At 50.0% G+C, this 13,847-nt stretch overlaps 1 protein-coding gene across 1 annotated transcript; it reads left to right on the forward strand.

Annotated features, from left to right (window-relative positions):
• On the forward strand, positions 1-13,561 carry XYLT2 (xylosyltransferase 2). The gene is made up of 11 exons (XM_074261726.1): positions 1-215; positions 3,771-4,269; positions 4,516-4,691; positions 4,843-5,045; positions 7,151-7,231; positions 7,536-7,752; positions 7,888-8,064; positions 10,290-10,552; positions 11,019-11,214; positions 11,773-12,106; positions 12,333-13,561. Exons 1-11 carry the CDS (start codon positions 81-83, stop codon positions 12,653-12,655), a joined length of 2,604 nt encoding a protein of 867 aa, XP_074117827.1. The 5' UTR covers positions 1-80; the 3' UTR covers positions 12,656-13,561.
• The last annotated feature ends 286 nt before the right edge of the window (positions 13,562-13,847 follow it).

Here is a 13,847-nt window from a genome sequence, read left to right on the forward strand (position 1 = left end):
CGCGCGCCTGGTGGGAGGGGGAAGAGGAGGAGGCGTAGCGGGGCTGCCGCCGCCGCCGCCGCCGCCGCCGGGGCAGGAAGATGGTGGCGAGCGCGCGGGTGCAGAAGCTGGTGCGGCGCTACAAGCTGGCGATCGCCACGGCGCTGGCCATCCTGCTGCTGCAGGGCCTGGTGGTGTGGAGCTTCAGCGGCCTGGAGGAGGAGGAGCCCGGGGAGGTGAGCCCGGCCCCGGGGGTGGGGGCCGGTGGGGGCGTGCAGCCGAGGCGAAGCGGCAGGGGGAGGGGCGCGGGGGCGCCGCTCGGGGCGGACTCGAACCCCGGCTAGAGGCGAGAGTGCGGCTGCACGGCCCGGAGGCTGGCGGGGGAGAGGGGGCGAGAAGCAGCGCCTCCCTCCCCCACCGCCACCTCTCCCGGAGGGAGCCCAGCCCCGGCGGGGGTGCGGGGAGCGGGTCTGGGTCCTGGGAAGTCCAGAAAGGGGGCCCGGCGGGGAAGGGAGAAGAGGAGCGAGGGGAGGAGGGGATCCTCGGGGAGGCAGGGAGAGGAGGGAACCCTGTGAGCGGTGAAGGTCAAGGGGAGGGGAGCGGGCTGCGGAGGGGGGGCTGAGGCCGGGAGAGCGGGGTGGCCGCAGGAATGGAACTTCTGGGGGAGTGGGCTGAAGGCCGGGCACTGGAGCCCCAGGCCAAACTTGTAGAAGTTGGGACTGAAGGAAGGAGCCGCGGAAGGGGGCAGGTGTGCGAGGGGGAGGGCCCATCTTGGAAACTTTGGGGACCTCCGACCTGGCGGCCCAGGAGGTGCTACGCCGGCCAGAGTAGCAGATTGGAAGAAGTGGGTGCGCAGCAAACTGCAACTCCAGAGCCCAGACCAGGGGGCCCAGAAACTGGAGAATGGGGTACCTGGTGGGGGAGGGGATCGGGATCCACCGGCTGAGATGGGTTTCACTTAGGAGAATCAGGGAAATGTGTCCCCCCGCCCAGATGAGAGGAAGGAGCTGCTCCTTGTCCACACTGAGAAGAGTTAGGGCTGTAGGGAGGGGAGCCGGAAGATTGTCTCAGGAGGTAGGGGTAACTTGCCTATTACCCCCTTCCCCGAATGGAGCAGCCTCTGCATTTTGCCCACCCCGGGACCCCCCTCCGACATCCAAGAGCAAAGAGTCCGTGCAGAGGTTCCAACCTCCTCCCAACTCCCGCCTTTAATTTCACCCAAAACTTTAGTTCTGTTTAGCCGGATAATAGTCCCGGTCAGACCTCACTCTGCCCCTCATCAGAACTCTCAGTCCTAGTGAGGCAACTCTCATGCTCCTGGAAGAATAGTCATGGGCTTTCTCAGACGCTGCTCCCTATGTGACCCGTCACCCTGCCGGGCTGGGGCTCTCACTTCCAGCCGAGTGTTGTGCAGAAGTCAGGCCGGAGACGAGGAACCCTGGGGATTAAGGCCCCGAGCAGTCCCCTGGGTCCCCAGTCACACTGATAGTGTCTGGGAAGGGTTCCCTGGCTGTGCTTGATGAGTTCCTCCCCCACTTTCTCTACCCCTTCCCAGGATGGAATGAAAGGGAAAAGAAGGAATGAAGAGAAAGGAAACTGAATCAGTCTTACAGATTCACAGAAGAGGGAGAACTAAGACTCACAGGTGTCCACAGTCAGGCAAGGTTCTTTCTCAGGACCAAAATAAGAACAGGACATTTCTTCTGCCTGCCTTGCAGTGGGGCAGTTGTAGACGCCCAGGAGATGGATGCTACACATGACTGTTACTTCTGAACAGAAACAACTGCTGTTTCCGAACAGCTTAGGGGGCTCTCTATTCCCAGGTGGGGATGGGAGTAGCATGTCTGGTATTAATCCCAATCCTCTTCATCCGGGGGTGGAAAGCTGAGGTGTCACAGTCTAGTGGCACATAGTTCCTTTTTGTTCTCCACCCGTGTCCCTTAGCTCTGTTGAAGCAGCAAGGTTAGAATGAGGATTAAGAAAAGTTCAGCCCATCCATAGAAAGCCAGGGCCCTGAGGTTTCCCTTTTGTTCTCTGTGACTGGCAGGTAAGCATCCAGGACAGACGAACACAGCCAGGTCACAAGGGCAATCAGCCCATCCCTCCGACTTGGTGCAGAGAGGAAGCTGGCTTTAAGCTTACTGAGGTGACAAACTTGCAAGAGATCATTGGGTCTGCTATTCAAAGGTGTCTCGGGGCAATCGAGTGGGGAGCTTTCATCATAACCATGTGTTCCCACAGAAAGCAGGGAGACTACACAATAGTGGAAGAGCTTTCCCAGATACCAGCTGGTAGGACCAGGAGGGGCGATGAGGTAGAGTGGTTCGTTCTCAGATCCCCCCCAAGGTCACCAGCCAGGTCAGACCCAGAGGTCTCCCAGTGCTTTCTTCGCCTCCAGCTTCCTCTCAGCTTGTCCTTCCTGGGGTCAGCCTGCTCTGGTGCAGTGCATAGAGATGCCCGTTTTCCTACCCACATCCTGTCCCCAGGCCACAGAACTGCTTGGCCTGTTGCCTTATTTTCTGCCCTCCTCCTTCCTCCCACTCCATTCTCTCCCCCTCAGCCAAAGTGTCTCTGACATCAGCATCCACCCCAGAGAGACCACAGCGGTGTTCTCTCTCCTGTCCCCACCTGCCTGCACCTGGCAATGTCTTTTCACACCTACCATGTGGCACAGAACTAGGCTAATGAGCCATCTAGCCTGCCATAAACTTGAATTAGTGGAGTCTTTTACTGTCTAACTTTTCCTGGAGACAACTTCTCCTTAACAGGTATAGAAATGAATAGTTCTGTCAGACCATCCTTCTCCTCCCTAAAGGGCTGCTATTCCAGTCTGGAGTCGTCCCCCCCCCCCCCCAGCCCCTCCTGGGAACCTGTCAGGGGAGAAGATAACACAGCTGTGAAAGCTTCATTTGTTTTGTCCTCAGGGGACCTCAATATCCTTAAGGCAGGACTCCTCTGATTCCCTCCCACTTTTAGGGAGCTCTGGCTATAGTATGGCTTGGAAGTTGGGGGCTACCGGGGGAGAAGAGAGAAACCTTCTTGGTTACCAGGCAGAAATATAGAAGCAGGGACAGCAAAAGTCCAGATGGGTTGATGTGGCTGGAAGAGTCAGCCCAGACTCTAGTTAAAGAATCCCATGAGGTTTGGGGAGTGCAGAGAATCAGGAGAAAGGAGAGGAAGATGTCCAAGGCTCCCCGAGATCCTGCTTTCTGACTCATGGTGAATTTTCTCTTGCCACAGTGATAAAGAGTAGGAGAGAAGGAGGAGTTGGAAGGATGTCAGGAGCAGAAAAAAAATTATATTTGTACATATTTCTGTAGCACTTACAGTGCATCTTCCTCAAAGCAGCTTTCTGTACTATCCCTCCAAAGGAAGAAGCTGTGGCTCAGAATTGTTAAATGATTTGTGCAAGGTCACCCAGGGCATAAGTATCAGTCAGGACATGCACCAAGAGCCTTCTGACTCCCAGGTCCTGTGTCTCTCCCAAAGTCGCCTAAGGCCTGTGTGTAAATGGCTTGGAGGAATTGGTCAAGGTGCCAAGCAGTGCTAGAGTGGGAACCACAAGGCTCGGCTCTGGGTCAGCTCGATCCTTACCTTTTGTGGATTTATCCCTCTCTGAGCCTCTGCCCTCTGTAAATGGGTCAGCCCTCCTTGTCCCAAACAAGTGATTTTCTTTTCCTAGGCTTAGCTCCCAGCCACCAGTGTAGCAACAAATGGGTGTGGGTGACTAGGTTGACAAAAGTCTGTTGGTTCATTCATTCCTTTACATTCATTTATGTATGTATTTGCAGAAAGGGAGGCAGAGGAAGCCACGGCCACCAGACCCAGGCGAGGGCTCTAAGGACAGAGATAGTTCTGCCGGTCGACGGGGAAATGCTGGCCGGAGACACGGGCGCTGGAAGGGCCGAGCGGATAGCCCAGGGGTGTTGGTGGCCAAGGTGGTGAGAGCCGTGACGGGCAAGCACAGATTTAGCCGCCGGGTTCCCCCCATCCCACCCCGAGAGCCCCTCAGCCGCCAGAACCTGAGTACTGGGGGTGGAGGAGAGGTGCTACCCGGGGCAGGTGTCGCTGGCGCTTTCCAGCAAGGTGACACAGGCAGCGTGGAGGGTGCTCCCCAGCCCACAGAGAATGGCTTCACCCCCAAGTGTGAGATCACGGGCAAGGACGCCTTGTCTGCCTTGGCCCGGGCCAGCACCAAGCAATGTCAGCAGGAGATCGCCAACGTGGTGTGTCTGCACCAAGCAGGGAGTCTCATGCCCAAGATTGTGCCCCGACACTGCCAGCTGTCTGGTGAGGCCCCAGAGGATTGGGTAGAACTTCCTTCCCTCCCTCTCTCCACTCAACTCAACTCCAGCTCTTTGGTCTGGGGGACAGTCAACTCTGTCCCTGCTTGGGAGGTGTGGTGGAACCCAGCTTGGGGGAATGAGCTGCCCGCCACAGGAGCCCCACTGCCCTCACCGGGAGGAGGTGGGGAGCCCTTTGGGCAAGGTGCCCGCTCTTTGTGCCCTTCTGACCCTCCCCTCCCGACTCTGCCAGGAAAGGTGAGCCCCATGATTCAGTGGGATGAGAGCAGAGTGCAGCTGCCCCCGGGCCGGCCCTCAGTGCGAATTGCCTACATGCTGGTGGTTCACGGCCGTGCCGTCCGGCAACTCAAGAGGCTTCTCAAGGCTGTGTACCACGAGCGACACTTCTTCTACATCCATGTGGACAAGGTACCTTGTGGGCGGTGTGGCCAGTGGGGAGGAACAGCTGAAGCCGGAGGAAAGGGGACCCGGCCTGGACAGCCCCGGGGTTGTGGGGACAGGGACAGAGGAGGAGCTGAGAGGCTCATGCAGCCGTGCCCATGGCTTGTTTCTTTTCTAGCGCTCGAACTACCTGCACCGAGAGGTGGTGGCTCTGGCTCAGCACTATGCCAATGTGCGGGTGACCCCCTGGCGCATGGGCACCATCTGGGGGGGTGCGAGTCTCTTGAAGATGTATTTGCGTAGCATGCAGGACTTGCTGGAGGCACCTGGCTGGACCTGGGACTTCTTCATTAACCTTAGTGCCACCGACTACCCTACCAGGTACTGGGGGCTCTTCTCCCTTCAGGACCTGGGGGTCAGCTGGGTCAGTGCCGGCGAACAGGGATTTTCAGGGAGCAGGGGAGAGAACATAAGGGGTCTTTAAGGAAATGAGAGAAAAATTAGTGTTCCTTCTTCCCTGTGAGCCTTTGGCACAACAGTTCTTGATCTGAGGTCTGCGGCCTTTTAAAAATGTTTTCTTTCGTTCTTGCATTTTGCACTCCCAGTTATTATTATTATTATTATTATTATTATTATTATTATTATTATTATTATTTTTGCTGAGGCAATTGGTGTTAAGTGACTTGCCCAGGGTCACACAGCCAGGAAGTGTTAAGTGTCTGAGGCTAGATTTGAACTCAGGTCCTCCTGACTTCAGAGCTAGTGCTCTATCCACTATCCATCTATGCACCACCTAGTTGCCCCCAGTTATTTTATTTAGGCCTTTACACATAGTTTAAGAAAGTTCCCTAGGCTTCATCATGATTCGAAAAGGGGCAAAGAAGTGGGCTTTGGGATCATGATGCCTACCCCATCAGCAGCCCCAAACAAGGATGTCCTTCCCTGTCTCTCCCCAGAAGAGAGTCATCAGTGCACAGATTTAGAATCGGAAAGGACATTGGTGGCCCATTTTACAAATGAGGGTTACACAGGGGCAGTTAGGTGATAAGTGAGTAGAATACCATGCCTAGACTCAGGAGGACTTGAGTTCAAATTCAAACTCAGATACTTTCTAGCTGTGTGGTCTATGTAATTTAACCACAATTGCCCTTCCTCCCCTTCAGTAAGCAAATAAATGAAAAATAAAAATAAAACAAATCAGGGTTACTTCTCTAAGCTTGCCCCAGGTGACACAGGGAGATAATAGCAAGGCCAAGATTAGAGTCTTCAGATTGCAAATACAATGCTTTTTCTGCTGCATATATTAAAGGCATCTCAGCTTGTAATTGTTAAGTTGGGGAAAATATATATTTTTCTAAATACTAAAATTCAATTGTAGTAAATTGAATTTTCTGTAGAGAAATTGACTGATTAAATTTATGCTGGAGCAATGAATTGGCAGAATTTTTTGGAAATCAATAAGGTATTATCCAATTAGGAGTTAAAAGGCTATTCATGCCTTTTGACTCAGGCCTCTCATTATTGGGACTATGTCTTTAGACTATTACTGTTGGGTGGGAAAGACTTATGTGTGAACAGTATTCCTCAGAGACATTTGTAATATAAAAAAACTGGAAGGAATCCCACATGTCTAGTAGTGGAAGAATGGCTGAACAAATTGTAGTGTGCAAAGAAAATAATAATTTATATGTAACAATATTATCCCACCGCTTAAAATTACAAATAAGAAAAATACAAAGAAATGTAAAAAGGCTTATATGAAATGACTCAGAATGAAAAGAGTAGATTCTAAAAACATTTTTGTGTTCTTGTGGTTACGTTCTGTCTGATTCTTTGTGGCCCCATTTGGAGTTTTCTTGGCAATGATATTGGAGCAGTTCAGCATTCCTTCTCAAGCTCATTTTACAGATGAGGAAACTGAAGCAAACAGGGTTAAGTGACTTGCCTAGGGTCACATTGCTACTAAGTGTCTGAACTCAGGTCTTTCTGATTCCAGGCCAGACACTATCCACTAGGCCACTTAATTGCCAAATAACATTAGACACACTGGTTTTGACTGCATAAGTAATAGTCATTAAATAGGCAAATAAAATAAATAGACATAATAACAATTATAAATTATTTTTCTAATTATATGTTATATAATTTCTTCTATAGCTAAAAAATGATGCCTTTTAAAAATAGGTAGTAAAATCCAGGAAAAAAAAAAACACACACAAAAGGAAAAGAATTCAGAATACCCTGAAACAAACTTAATTTTTCATTTAAAATTAATATACATTTTTTCCAAATAATATTTTCCTTTTCCAAATACAAAGGTAGTTATCAGCATTCACCTTTGCAAAATCTTCTGTTCCAAGTTTTTCTCTCTCTTCCTCCTCCCCCCAAGACAGCAAGCAATCCAATATAGATTTAATATGTGCAATTATTCTAAACATATTTCTAAGATTAATATACACTTTGAAAAAACCTGTTTCCTGCCCCAGGACCAATGATGAGCTGGTGACATTCCTGTCCAAATACCATGATAAGAATTTCCTCAAGTCTCATGGCCGGGACAACTCAAGGTGAGGATAAGGATGAGTCATGTGTCAGTTTAGGGAGTAGAAGAAGCATGAGCTGTTCAGAAGGACCCCCATTATATCCTGCCCTGCAAATTAGAGGGATTGACTCAATGGTCATTGGCCAGGTTTGTAAGTTACCTGCTGATTACAAAGCAGTGAATGGTTCCGAAGTCTGTCAAACAGTTGGCTGGGGTGAGGGACAAAACTTTTCCACCTTAGACTTGAGGATCTCTTCTCACTGGCCCTGCCCCAGCTCCCTCTGACCATGCTGTCTCTGAATCCGAACTTCTGTGGCTCTCCTCCTCAGGTTTATCAAGAAACAGGGCCTGGACCGCCTCTTTCACGAGTGTGATTCCCACATGTGGCGCCTGGGAGAACGGCAGATCCCAGAGGGCATCGTTGTGGATGGTGGCTCAGACTGGTTTGCCCTGACCCGCAGCTTTGTAGAATATGTGGTTTATACGGACGACCCCCTCGTGGCTCAATTGCGTCAGTTCTATACCTATACACTCTTACCAGCTGAGGTGAGTGATCAGTCCTTAAAATCCTCTGGAAGGGTGGGAATGTGAGTGATTGACGGTAGCTAAGAGGAGACAGTCAGTAAAGGCACGTGGCACCTCATGAGGGGGCTTGCTCATCTCCCTCTCCCCTCCCCACAGTCCTTCTTCCACACTGTGCTGGAGAACAGCCCTACCTGCAATACCCTGGTGGACAACAACCTGCGGGTCACCAACTGGAACCGGAAGCTGGGCTGCAAATGTCAATACAAGCACATCGTGGACTGGTGCGGCTGCTCCCCCAATGACTTCAAGCCTCAGGACTTCCTTCGGCTACAGGTGCTGCCCCTGCCCACCTAGAGCAGACTAGCTTGTTGTCCCTATGTGACTTTGTGAGGGGACAGAGGACTTTAAAATTTTCTGGGCAGAGTGGGAAGAGACACATAGCCAGACATGGGGCTGGTGAATGAGAGTAACAATTGGCTTCATATCCACTCCCCCACATACATCCTCACCCTTTGTAGAAGCCCCCTATCAAGGGGATAGACCTCTACCAAAGCAGGTTTGAGGCAGGGGTCCTTCCCTGTGACTTGTAAAGTTGTCTAGAGCCAGGCGGTTAAGTGACTTTGTCCAGAGTCACATAGGTGTTTGAGATAGGGACTTGAACCCAGAGCTTTCTGGATTTAAAGCCAGTTTTTTAGCTCTGTTATGTCTCATATACCACTTAGAGATGGCCAGGTGGCTCAGTGGAGTCAGAAAGAACTGAATACCAATCCTGCTTCAGATGCTAACTTTGTGATTCTCTCTCAAACTGTTTCCTCATCTACAAAATGAGGGTGCTAACAGTCCCTATTGCAGGATTGTTATGAGGATCAAAAAAGATTGTATTTGGAAAACACTTTATAAACCTGAAAGTACTATATCAATGTAATTATCAACTTACTAAGGTTTAAAAAGCATTTTGCATATACTCCCTTATTTATCCTGAGTAATTCTAGCTAATTCCAGTTTCTTAATCCCCAATTTAGTGATAAGAGGATGTGGAATAATATGATGTGGAAGATGGAGAGTTGGGTTCAAGTCCTTTCTCTGACATAGACTGACCTGTTGACCCTGGGCACTCTCTCAGAGCTCTAGGCAACCTTCTTATATACATTAGTTTCAGAGAAGATGCTGACCTGCATTAGTAGAAAGGAGTTTCCTATACCAATGAAATCATAGGTCACACCTATTCTGCATTTAGTAATCATAATAGCTGCTGTTTATATTGTACATGGTGGTGCAATGAATAGAACACTAGGCCTGGAGTCAGGAAGGCTCATCTTGTGAGTACAAATCTGGCCTCAAACACTTCTAGCTGGGTGATGCTGGGCAAGTTTGCCCATCTATAAAATCTATAAAATGAGCTGGAGAAGGAAGTGTCAAACTACTTTGGTTTCTTTGCCAAGAAAACCCCAAATGGAGTCATGAAGAGTCAAACATAACTGAAAAATGATTGAACAACATTTTGTACTTTTAAAGTTTGCAGAATTTGTAAAGATGCCACAGATCATCTTAAAACAAAGTACCCCAAAGAGTAGATGCTACAGATGTTGTTATTCCCACTTTCCAGATTAGTGGACTAAGCTTCAAAGATGTTAAGTAACTCATGTATGGTGATATAACATGGAAGGTTACACCAACTGGTTCCTGACTCTTAAATCTAACATTCTCCCACAGCCTGTTGTGTTCTCCCACAGCAGGCTACTGGTAGAGAACCAAAGAATATCAGAGCTGCATTGTACAGCTGATGAAATATTTTACAAATGAGACCCAAAGAAAGGAAACGAATCAGTAAGCATTTCTTAAGTGCTTGCTATATTCCAGGCTCAGGGCTAAGGTCAGGCAGTTATAAGGAAAGGCAAAAGTGGACCTTGCCTTCAATAAGCTTATGGTCTAATAAGTATTGGTCTATGATCTATACGGTCTTGAACAAGTTTGATAACTAGTTAGTGGCAGTGCTGGGACTAGAACCTGCAGTCTTCTAAGCTCTGGCCCAGTGCTTTTTGTACCTTATACCATGCTGTTTTCTAGGACCCTGAAGTTGATCAGTGGTAGACCAAGGCCCGGATCTCCTGGCACTTTTAGAAGCAGACCCTTGCTATATACACATTCAACATCAATTCAGTGGCTGACTTTTGATCCTCACTGCTGTCTTTGGGAAACCTAATTGGGGAAATGCAGGGATCCTATAAGGAAGTTGGGTATAAAAATGAAGCTATCCTTGAGGTTACCAAGAGGCGATATGGAGATAGAGTTGAAGCTGAAGTCAGAAAGACACCTGGTACACTTACTGGCTGGGTGCCTCTGAGCTAGTCACTTGGAGCTTTAGTTTCCCCATTCTTAAAATGAGAGGGTTGACTTCTGAGGTCTCTTTCAGTTCTAAATCTAGCCAAAATCTTATTTCTGGCTCCTTGTCCTTTAGTAGTATGTGGGTAGAACCCAGAGATTTCTTTGCTCCATGTGGTGATGTGTAGCCTCTAGAATCTGCAATCCCAACAACTCTTATATTATTTACATTATAGCAACTCTCCAGACCTACTTTCTTTGCCCGAAAATTTGAATCAACTGTGAATCAGGAAGTGCTGGAAATCTTGGACTCTCACCTTTATGGAAGTTACCCTCCCAACACGCCCGCCCTCAAAGCATACTGGGAAAATGCCCACGACATTGCCGATGGCCTGGGTGGGCTCAGCGACGTCATTCTCACTGCCTACACAGCTTTTTCCCGCCTCGGCCTACGTCATGCTGCTGCCATGGCATCCCCTTCAACTAACCAGCTCTGCAGGTGGGAGACATTGCCCCGGTCCACTTGCTGAAGTCAGTCATTCCCCCTCTCTCCCAGTTTTGATCACCTTTTGTGTACAGTGTCCCATAGAATTTAGGGGATACAGAAGGGTGTGGTAACTTGGTCCCTGTTCTTGAAGAATTCCCTCTTTGATGGGCAAGATGCTGTCTCTTTCCTTAGGCAACTTTCATTACCATGAGGGACATAATCTTCCCTTTATCTTAAGAATTCCGTACCTAATGGGGAAGAAGGAACACATAAATGAGGGTTTTTAAAAAGGGAGGGAGCATGAAGAGCACTTGAAAAAAAAATGTACAAATGAGAAACTTATGCTGTAAAAAAGTGGAGGGTGGAGTTGATGCAGGGTGGGGTCTAGGAGGGTCCTTTCTGGGACTTCCCATTCCTGACCTGTTTCTGTTGACCAATATCTTCATCTCTCCTTCCCCATCCCTTACATCCATTATAGGTTTGAGCCTAAAGGCTTCCCATCCAGTGTCCACCTGTATTTCTACGATGACCGTTTCCAGGGCTACTTGTTGACCCAGACAGTGCAACCTGTGGCCTCTGGGCCCGAAGAGGCACTGGAGATGTGGCTGATGCCTCGGGGGGCCCTGAAGCTGACAGAACACAATGGTCAGGCCAACCGGCTGCAGAACCTGGAGGTGGGATGGGGGCCTTCATCCCCTTATCCCTTGTCCCCTGCCCTCATTCCCCTGGTACAACACTACATTCATGGGTGTCCTTTGGTCTAGTAGGCAGTGATGGCCTAATATCCCTCCTCCATGTCCTTTCAGTCCAATCTAGATTAAATGAGGGTTGGAGAGAAAAACTTTTGGATCTCAAAAACTTAGCTTTGACTTCCTTAGACAAACATTTATTGAGACAAACTTACTATTTGCTAAGCACTATGCTAAGTGCCAGGGATATAAAAAAAAGACAAAAATGAAACAGGCATTGTTCTCAAGGAGCTTCCATTCTGGTAGGGCAGACAACATCCTATACAAAGGCCTTTTTTAGGGGCTCTCACTCCGCTTTGTAGAGCATTCTCCTTCCTGTCATTGCAGAGCAGTTGAAAGGAAAACTCCATAGCCATCATGCAGTCAGATCTCCTCATTTTAATGACACAGAGGAAGGGAAATAAGGTGACCCCCTCCCCTTCCTATCCATCCTTCTGCAAAGAACACCACCAGCATCTTTTCCAAATGCTTTCCTCCTCACAGGTAGGCACAGAATGGGACCCCAAGGAGCGTCTCTTCCGGAACTTTGGGGGATTGTTGGGGCCTCTGGATGAGCCGGTAGCCATGCAGCGTTGGGCCCGTGGCCCCAACCTAACAGCCACTGTTGTTTGGATTGATCCCACATTTGTGGTGGCCACCTCGTATGACATCACGGTCGATTCTGAAGCTGAGGTCACTCAGTATAAGCCTCCTCTGAGCCGGCCCCTGCGACCTGGTGCCTGGACCGTCCGCCTGCTGCAGTTCTGGGAACCCCTGGGAGAGACTCGCTTCCTGGTGTTGCCCCTGACCTTCAACCGCAAACTACCTCTCAGGAAAGGTAATGAATGATGCTATAGCCCTAGGGCCAGTCAGAATGGGGATTGTGAGGCCCAGAGGAGATAAATGATGAGCCACACAGCAAGTGGTCATCTTGGTAGGGATGAGGCTGGGATTAGAGACTCCTGATCCCCAGACCAGGCTAGGGATTCTTTCCTGACCTGGACGTGGGCTTGTCCAGCAGAGTGGGGAATACTGATTCTGTGTCCTTCCTATGCTTACTGCAGATGATGGGAGCTGGCTACACGCGGGGCCCCCCCACAATGAATATATGGAGCAGAGTTTCCAGGGCCTGAGTGGAATCTTGAACCTTCCCCGACCAGAGCAGGCAGAAGAAGCTTCTCGGAGGCACTCTGAATTGACGGGTCCTGCCCTGGAGGACTGGACAGATAGCACCTTGGGAAGCTTCTGGTCGGTGGCAGGGCTTTGTGCCACAAGCCCCTCAGTCTGTCCCAACCTGGAACCCTGCAGCCAGACCAGCTGGAGTTCCCTCTCTCCTGACCCCAAGTCAGAGCTTGGTCCTGTCAAAGCTGACGGCCGGCTGAGGTAGCGGGATTACAGTGGGAGCCCGGGGAAAACCCCGGGGCGTTGCACCTTAGGAACTCCATGGAGGAAGAGGTGATCAAGGGACCATCCTCTCCCATGGGTGAGAAGTTGGGGTCTAGCCTCATCGTCCCATCCCTCCTCCATTCGTTGGCTGGAGTGAGCAGCAAGTGGACCCTGATGGGCTACTTATCAGACAGTTTCAAACTGGGGACCAGAGAAAAGCAGAGAAAACTAGGGTTCCTTCAGTTACCGAGCCAGTGCTGCTCCTGTGCCCTCTTCAGTTTGTCCAAGTTCTACTTTCTTTTTTAAAGATGGCTTGTGGAGAGGGCCTAAAGACAGCAAAAGGAGAGAGGAGCAAAGTGCAATAAAGTCTCAGGCAGCCCCAGGAAGATATGGTTCCCCTAGGATCTGCAGAACAGGGAACCAGCCGGGCACTTCAAGGAGGTTCCCCTCCCTTTTGCCCCAGAAGTCCAGGTCAGTAGAGCTGAGGGCAAAGGATGCTGCTGGTCTTGTCCAAAAAACCCCCCAAAAACCCAATCAACAAACAACCCATATCTAAAGAGTTCCTAGATAATTGGGTAATCTATGGAACAGACAGGCCAGGAGGCCAGAGAGGAGTTACAGGAAAGGGAAATGTTCAAGGCTCCTGGGTCTGATGGTCTGCTCTGTCTCCTTTATGTGAAATGGGTGCTGTCCTGAGACACCCACAGTACTGACAGATTAGTCTCTGCAAAGCAGGGAGCTCCAGGGGTCCTGGAAACAGGTGGTTCCTGTGACAACAGGAGTGAACTAGAGAGAGCAAAGCAAGAACTACCCTCTCAGGTCTGAGAGGGAACCAGAGCAGTGGTGGACCTGGAGCTCTGTGTAAAACCTGAAATATGCAACAGCAGAAATATATCTCTTACATCTCTAATAGAGTCCCTAGTGTGCTTCCTGGAGGAGGGGCTCCTGCTGAGGGGAACTGGCACTGGAGCCTTATGGTGCACTCCAACAGGCCTCTAGCTGGTCCCTCTCCATCCTCTGACCATCTCTTTAGGAGCACCAGGCTCCTGTCCCTCCTCCATCTTGATTACCACAACCTCAACTCCTCCCATAAGCCATTCCGAGCCAGCCCTTTTCTCTCCTTCCCCCTACCAGATTATGTAAGGAACTCCAGGGCACCATGGAGATGTTAGAGGCATCATATCTGGGTCCAC

The sequence above is a fragment of the Sminthopsis crassicaudata genome, chromosome 4, assembly GCF_048593235.1.
Source record: "Sminthopsis crassicaudata isolate SCR6 chromosome 4, ASM4859323v1, whole genome shotgun sequence".
NCBI lineage: Eukaryota > Metazoa > Chordata > Mammalia > Dasyuromorphia > Dasyuridae > Sminthopsis > Sminthopsis crassicaudata.